Source organism: Manihot esculenta, chromosome 2 (genome assembly GCF_001659605.2).
Source record: "Manihot esculenta cultivar AM560-2 chromosome 2, M.esculenta_v8, whole genome shotgun sequence".
NCBI lineage: Eukaryota > Viridiplantae > Streptophyta > Magnoliopsida > Malpighiales > Euphorbiaceae > Manihot > Manihot esculenta.
This window is the reverse complement of record NC_035162.2, coordinates 30456739-30465091: the sequence shown is the minus strand read 5'-3', so window position 1 is coordinate 30465091 and position 8353 is coordinate 30456739. Positions and strand designations below refer to the sequence as shown.

General features: G+C 36.4%; 1 protein-coding gene and 1 non-coding gene across 2 annotated transcripts; one reads left to right on the top strand and one right to left on the bottom strand.

Moving 5' to 3' along the window:
* Positions 1–5264: 5264 nt before the first annotated feature.
* On the bottom strand, positions 5265–5400 carry LOC122723162. Its single transcript, XR_006350101.1, has one exon. It is a non-coding gene; the product is annotated as a small nucleolar RNA Z247 (small nucleolar RNA).
* A 599-nt stretch (positions 5401–5999) lies between these two features.
* LOC110608415 (pectinesterase PPME1) lies at positions 6000–7447 on the top strand. The gene is made up of 5 exons (XM_043953841.1): positions 6000–6032; positions 6168–6536; positions 6650–6856; positions 6965–7206; positions 7291–7447. Exons 1-5 carry the CDS (start codon positions 6000–6002, stop codon positions 7445–7447), a joined length of 1008 nt encoding a protein of 335 aa, XP_043809776.1.
* The last annotated feature ends 906 nt before the right edge of the window (positions 7448–8353 follow it).

The following is an 8353-nucleotide window of genomic DNA, read 5'->3' as shown; positions in this document are numbered from 1 at the left end:
CAACACAAAATGACAAGGAGGCACTGCACTGGTGCAACTCATTGCATTCACATTGCCATTCTTGTTGTTGCTACCACCATCAACTGTTGTGATACAACATCCATACCAGCCAAAGATTTAATTAATTCACTTTTGTTTTTATGACTAATTAATTCACTTTTTTGTCTAGAATACTGTAACACGGTTTAATTTCGAAAAGTCGAGAACTCAGATAATTATCTTAAGAATTAGTGATGACAAGGCAACTGTCTATAACTGCAAAATTGTCTTAAAAATTAGTGAAGACAAATTGCGTGATGATAGAGACCATCATTTCTATAAGAAATGCTACAATATTGAACACACTGTTTCATTTTCTAAAGCAAAAAGTGTCGTTATATCTGATCATATATATATATAATATCAATTTTTTAAAAATTTTTTATTTATATTTGATAAAAAATTAAATATTACACCTTATTTTAAATGCAAAAAACACAACTAGATGTAGTATATAATAAGGGCAGGATGTTCACCACAACACAAGCAAGAAATGACAGATCAGAATATTATGGTTACTCATTTGTGCAATGCAAAATAACTAGAAGTGGGGTTGAACCATTTTTAGGACGAGCATGGATGAAGATGTCTGAGGTGGTCTTCACTTACACAGAAATGAGCATTGTTATCAATCCTCTTGGATGGACAAATAGTAGACATCTTGAGAGAGACATGTACATTACATTGTGTTTCAAATTCTAATATAAGATAGATAAAAATGGTGATGAACTAATTAAAATGAACGTTTAATGGCAAGAATAATTATTATATCTTGTTTTTATGGTACTATTTTAGAACGTATTTTCATATTTATTTCACTGAAAATATTTTTAGTAGATTACGTTTTTAGTATTTCTTGATGTAAAATAAAAAAAAAAATTGGTGAAAATTTTAAAAACAAAATGTAAGTAGAAATTTATAATACTAATAAAATTTAGCAATATTTAATATATACATCATTAAAACCTTATAACACACTAAATTAGGATAAAATGAAAAAAAAAACTAAATATTAATTTAATTGAATTCAAATTTACATTAATGAGGAATATATAGTATTTTTTAATTATTTTTATATTTCACGTGGATTCTATATATTTGATTGAATGGATTTTTTTTACGATCACAAAACAAAACGAAAAATAAAATAAATATAATGACATCTTAATATTTTTTCTATCTTTAGTTACAGACATGCAAGAAATTCTCTCTTATTCTCAGCCTCTTTTTTAAGTATTTTCTATATAAAGTATCTTATAATTCTATAAATTAGAATCCTCTAACAAAGAAAAAAAGCAAGCAATCAATCAAATAGCCCTGAACAAAAAAAATTAACGGGAGGAAGTAACTACAAAATGGCAAGAGGGCACTGCGTTGATGCAACTCATTGTGTCCTCATTGCCATTCTTGTTGTTGCAACCACCATTAGCTCCGATGATACAACACCAATACCAGCCGATGATTCTAAAGTAAGTAATTGGTTCCTGAAACAGTTTGATATATTCGAGATACTTTTTGTATATTTAATGATCAGATATGTACACACTTATATACTTGTACAAATAGAGAGATTAGGCTAAGCTAACAGAATGAGTTAGGATAACAGCTGTACAACTACAAACTAGCAAATTAGTTATTCTCATCCTTATCAGGCCCCCGCGATTCGAGATGTTCTGGAAGAGCTCGAATCGTAAGATGAAACATGAGCGCACGATGCCGGTTTTTGGAGAGAGGTTTCGTTAAGACGTCTGCCAGCTGATCTTTGGAACATAAAAATTGGACTCTGACTTCTTGTTTTTGAACTTTGTCTCGCACAAAATGATAATCAACTTCTAAGTGCTTCGTTCTATGAAAAACAGGATTAACCGAAAGATACGTAGCTCCAATATTGTCACACCATAAATTAGGAGTTGCAGTAGAACAGTAACCGATATCACGTAATAATGATTGAATCCAAGTTAATTCCATGACAGCAACACCTATGGCTCGGTATTCTGCTTCCGTTGAGGAACGCGCAACAATCTGCTGCTTCTTAGAGTTCCAGGATATGAGATTGGTTCCTAAAAATATTGCAAAGCCGGTGATGGATTTCCGGTTAGCCGAATTACTAGCCCAGTCTGCATCCGAATAAACATTGAGATTCAGTGTCTTTGATTTTGTAAGAAGAAGACCATGATGTGCTGTGGCCTTTAAATATCTCAATATCCGTTTAACAGAGTTCCAATCATCTTCTGTCGGTTGGTGCAAAAATTGAGAAACACGATGAATTGCAAAACAGGCGTCCGGACGAGTTAAACTCAAGTACTGCAATCCGCCAACTATCGTGCGATACAAAGTAGGGTCTGAAAATTGTTGACTCTCCTCAACATGTAATTGCCGTTTAACAGCTGCAGGTGTTGATAAGCCCTTACAATCATTCATTCGTGCTTTCAAAAGCAGATCATGAATGTATTTTTGTTGTGTGAGTAACAACCCCTCCTTGGACCAAACAGCCTCCATACCAAGAAAATATTCTAGTTTCCCAAGATCTTTCAGCAAAAATTCCTTTTGTAAGGAGGCAATAGTCTGATTAATTGTTGATGTACAGGTACCAGTTAAAACAATGTCATCAACGTAAACTAAGAGAAACAATATTACCCCATTTTTGACATAATGAAATAACGAAGGATCGGCAGGAGACACCCGAAACCCATGCTTGTTCAAGGTAATAAATAGACATTTATACCATTGACGAGGGGCTTGCCGCAAACCATATAGAGATCGTTTTAAACGACATACATAATCAGGCCTGGTTGAATCACAAAAACCCGGAGGTTGCTCCATATAAACCTCATCATCTAAATCTCCATGCAAAAAGGCATTTGAAACATCCAATTGTTTGACCAACCAATCTTTGGAGATGGCTAAGGACAGAATGATTCTGATCGTTGTTGGTTTTACAACAGGAGAAAATGTTTCAAGATAGTCAATTCCGGGCCGTTGATGATAACCTTTGGCGACCAGCCGAGCTTTGTAGCGTTCAATACTGCCATCTGATTTCTGCTTCACCCGAAAAACCCACTTACAGCCGACAATGTTCTGTGCTTTATGACGCGGAACTAAGTCCCATGTTCCGGTTTGAATCAACGCATTAAGTTCATTTATCATAGCCTCCCGCCAATGTAACTCTTTTATAGCTTGTGTGTAACAGGTAGGTGTAGGAACTGAAGGAGCAGCTGCTTGATTTGCTTTTGGAGTCCAAGGTACCCTTGTTTTCAATTTTCCCGTTTGCTGTCGAGTAACCATGGGATGTGTTTTTATTGCAAGTGGAGCAGGCTGTTCAATTGGAGCAATCTCAGTAGGATGATCAAGAGGAGCTGAAACTGGTGAGTGCAAAGAAAGTTCAAGAGGGACAAGTTCAGCCTGTGTACAAGACTGCGAGTGAAGCTCTGGACTAGATGAAGCATTATGTGTGTCACCAATTTCAGCAGACCCATGACGCAAAGGTACCACTGGACTTAGTTGTTGCTGCTCATTAACAAAACTTTGAACAGAACCGTGTGGTGCCGGCCCAAGAAGACCATTTCCTGAATTGGAAAAGACTGGAACAGGTGGTAAAGGAATGGACGTTGGACTCTCTTCTTGGGTTGACGAAGCACCATTATCATTTAGTTGCTCAAACGGAAATACCTATTCAAAAAATAACACATGACGTGAGACAAATATACGGCCAGAAGACAATTCTAAACAAGTGTACCCTTTATGAACTTTACTGTACCCAAGAAAGACACATTTGGACGATTTGGGTGCTAGTTTGTGTGGTGAGTACGGCTTAAGCCAAGGATAGCACAATGAACCAAACACACGCAATTCATCATAGTTCGGAGAATTTTGAAACAAAACCTCATATGGTGTTCGATTATTAATCAAGGAAGAAGGAAGGCGGTTGATTGTGTAAACAGCTGTTTCAAAGGCAAAATTTCAATATGAATAAGGGACAGAGGCATGAGTTAATAAAGCTCTTCCTAACTCGACAATGTGTCTGTGCTTTCGCTCGGCACACCCATTTTGTTCAGGAGTGTGTGGGCAAGAAATACGTTGTGTAATACCATTGGAGTTAAGATAAGCAGTCAATGATCTAAATTCCCCACCCCAATCAGATTGAAAGTTCTTAATAGGCACACCAAAATATTTTTCGACTAAAGTTCGAAATCGAATAAATACAGGAAGAACCTCATATTTCTGTTTAAGAAAATAGACCCAACAATACTTGCTGAAATGATCAAAGAAAATGACGTAATAACGAAAACCATCAACAGAAACAAAAGGGGAAGGACCCCAAACATCCGAACAAATCAATTCTAAGGGCTGTTTAGCATGATAAAAAGACTCTGGAAAAGATAACTTATGTGATTTGCTCACATTACAGGCATTACAAAAATGACCCAATTTATTCAACGAATGAGAAATGTTATTTCTCCGAAGAACTTCTTGAATGACACGAACGTTAGCATGACCAAGACGCTCATGCCACAAAGAAACAGTTGCTGGAAACGCCTGTGGTGAAAAGGAACGAACTTGGTGCTGCATGGGAAAAATATAGAGACCATCCTTACTCTGGCCTTGGTATAACACCTGCCTCGTGGGGATATCCTTCACAAAATATTTGTCAGTGAAAAATTCAATTGGTGTATTATTTTGTGATGTAAAGGCAGATACTGATAACAAATTGTTAGTAACAGCAGGAGAATATAAGACATCATTCATCACAAAATTATGACCATTAATGGATGGAAAAACAGAACCCTGAGATAAGATTGGAAGTTGTTTACCATCAGCAATTGTCAAGGCAGGAGTGTTGTGAACTGGAGCAGGTTGTGCAAGTATTTCCTTATGAGCAGCTAAATGATAATTAGCGCCGGAGTCCACAGTCCAAGTAGGAGCAGAGTCTGTTCCAGTAGCAGCAGCATTTGCTTGAGGTGGAGGTTTAGGAGATGGGCACTGTCGTGAAACATGACCAGTACCGTTGCAGTTATAACAAACCAGTTCAGAAATGGGGGACGCATTATAAGACTGAAAACTACGCCCAGAATTATATCCCCTGCCTGGATATTGAGTGGAGTAACGGCCACCACGACCGCGATAACCACGACCACGCCCTCTGCCTTGGCGTCCAGAACTCGCATATTGGGCAGTGGGTGGTACAGCAGACGAAATAGTTAAATTATCAAATTGAAGTTGCGCTTCTTCACTAAGCAGCAACGCATACAATTCATCAAAAGAATTTGATGAGTGCCGAGCTTCTTGAACTCTAGCAAAGGGACGATACTCAGGTCCCAAACCAGCAAGTACATCACAGACTAAACTTTCATCAGTAATAGGACAACCAAAAACACGCAATTGATCAGAAATGGATCGAGCTTTACGCATATAAACATCAATAGTATCATTACCACGAGAGAAGTGTTTAAGTTGTTTGCGAAGCTGTTGTACCTTAGTTTTTGCGCCTTTGGAATTGATTACCTCAAGCGTATCCCAAGCATCTTTCGCTGTGTGGCAGTGAACAATCTGGGTCATAATAGTTTCAGAGACAGAAGAATTAATCCAACTGCGTACAATCTGATCGTTACAGAACCAATCCATATATGCAGGATTTGGTTCACTCGTTGTTAGGGTTTCTGGAGGCGCAGTCTTCGAACCATCAACATAAGAAGCAAGTCGATATCCATCGAGTAGAGGCTGGATTTGAGCCTTCCAAAGCAAATAGTTGGAGGTCGTAAGTTTCACAGTAATAAATTGGGAAATATTCGGCATGGAGGTAGGAATTGGGGAAGCGCCCGAAACATTAGTTCCAGAAACAGAGGATGTAGTTTCTGACATTTTGAAAGATTAAGAAGAAGAAGATCTGATCAAAGGAGGGAAGAATTTGATAGAGAAAGAATTTGATAGGTGGCTAAAGAGCCCTTTAATGCTCTGATACCATGAAACAGTTTGATATATTCGAGATACTTTTTGTATATTTAATGATCAGATATGTACACACTTATATACTTGTACAAATAGAGAGATTAGGCTAAGCTAACAGAATGAGTTAGGATAACAGCTGTACAACTACAAACTAGCAAATTAGTTATTCTCATCCTTATCAGTTCCAAACTAATGTTAAGCCTTGGAAAAGTCGTAAAGGCACCTTAGATCCTGCTCTTGAAGCTGCTGAGGCCAAATCAAAAATAATTACGGTCTCAAAAGATGGAAAAGGAAAGTTCAAGACCGTTACTGATGTGATTAAAAGTATTCCATCACAAAACAAAGGACGTGCAATTATAAAAATTGGTCCTGGAGTCTACACCGAGAAGATTGAAATTGAAAAAACTAAGCCTTTTATTACATTTCTTGGAGATTCTAAAGCCATGCCCACCTTGGCATTTGGTGGCACCGCTCGTAAATATGGAACTCATTATAGTGGTACTGTAACTGTAGATTCTGATTATTTCATGGGGGTTAATATTATTTTTCAGGTAAGGTATTTACATATAAGCACATATACACACATATGTCTTAATTATCATTTTATTTTGCTTAATGATTTGTGGTCTTATGATTCATTTATTCACCTCTTCCTTTGGTATAGAATACTGCACCAAAACCCCAATCGAACAAGCCAGGAGGTCAGGCAGTTGCATTAAGAATTAATGGTGACAAGGCAGCTTTCTATAACTGCAAATTTCTTGGATTTCAAGACACATTATGTGATGATAGAGGACACCATTTTTATAGAAATTGTTACATTGAAGGCACTGTTGATTTTATTTTTGGAAGAGGAAGATCACTTTATTTGGTAAGAATATATATATATATGTATATCAACATTGTTTTTTTTTTTTTTTTTTTCTGAAAAGTGATATATTAGGTAAAATATAACTATTATATCTTATTTTAAATGCAGGAATCGCAACTAAATGTAGTAGATAATAAGGATTTGACATTCATCACAGCACAAGGAAGGGAGGAAAAATCAGAAAATTTTGGTTACTCATTTGTACAATGCAAAATAACTAGAAGTGGATCGGGATCATTTCTGGGACGAGCATGGAGGAAGATGCCACAGGTGATCTTCTCTTATACTGAAATGGGTGCTGTTGTTAATCCTCTTGGATGGTCAGACAATAGGCAACCTGACAGGGATAGGTAAACTAAATTATCTCTTACATCAAGCTTTAAGAGAGATAAAAACGGTAATAAACTAATTAAGATGAATTGTTTGAAATGCAGCACGGTTTTATTTGCAGAATATAAGAATTCAGGACCTGGATCAAATCCTAAGGGACGTGTTAAATTCACCAAGCAGCTAAAGGATGCACAAGCCAAAAACTTTCTCTCTCTTGGCTATATTCAGGGTTCTAAATGGTTGCTTCCACCTCCAAAGTAATATTTTTTTAGAGGATGTTTGGTTTACCTTTTTTTCATAGCTGATAGCTGATTAGTCTTCAAACAACTATTTTGTGTGTTTGGCAAACTATTTGAAAAGGCAGCTGATAGCTGATAGATACCTATCAGCTGCCTTTTCAATCAGCTCTCACGTTAGAATTTTTTTTCTCATCAGTTATGACTTTATTTTTTGTTTGGACCATATTATCCCTTTAAATTTTGTTAACTACAAAATTTATATAATAAAATAAATTTTAATTTACATCAGTAAATTATTTATACTTATAAAATAAATATAAATATTATAAAAATAATTATATTAATTATACGAGAAAATTACTTTTTCATCCGTGAGGTATAACATAATTAACAAATTCGTCCCTCTATTTTTAATACCCAATACTTCAGTCCCTAAAGTTTGATTCCATAAAAATTAGAGGTCATTCCGTCAAAAATGCTGTTAGTGACAGAAAAGATTACCGAATTACCCTTTTTATCACCCAACACTTTAGTCTCTAAAATTTATGTAACGACCCCAAAAAGGACCGTCACCGGCGCTAGGATTCAGGTCGGCTTAAGGCCGCCAGAACCCGTAGCAAGCCTGCTATACTCTCTGTGTACCTGTAAACCTCATACATGATCATACATTTTCTGTGAAAATAAAACTCTTTACTGAACCAAGGCTTAACCTGTGCATGCACTATCTCTGTACTCTGTACTCATGTACTCTGTACTCTGTATCCCTGACTAGAGCTTGCTCTAGATGGGTTAACTCACACTTGTTAAGCCTGGTTTTCACATACAGGAAAACATATATACATATACAGATCATGTACAAAACATACATCACTAGGTCTAGGTCAAGCAGCAACTATTACATCTCTTTAATATTACATGTCCACTCTAA

Bases quoted from the DNA above. Each gene is read 5' to 3' on its own strand.
- LOC110608415 (XM_043953841.1), top strand. From the start codon at position 6,000: ATGAAACAGTTTGATATATTCGAGATACTTTTT. The intron at 6,857-6,964 runs GTAAGAATATAT...TTTTAAATGCAG, and splicing joins GAGGAAGATCACTTTATTTG to GAATCGCAACTAAATGTAGT. The intron at 7,207-7,290 runs GTAAACTAAATT...TTTGAAATGCAG, and splicing joins AGGCAACCTGACAGGGATAG to CACGGTTTTATTTGCAGAAT.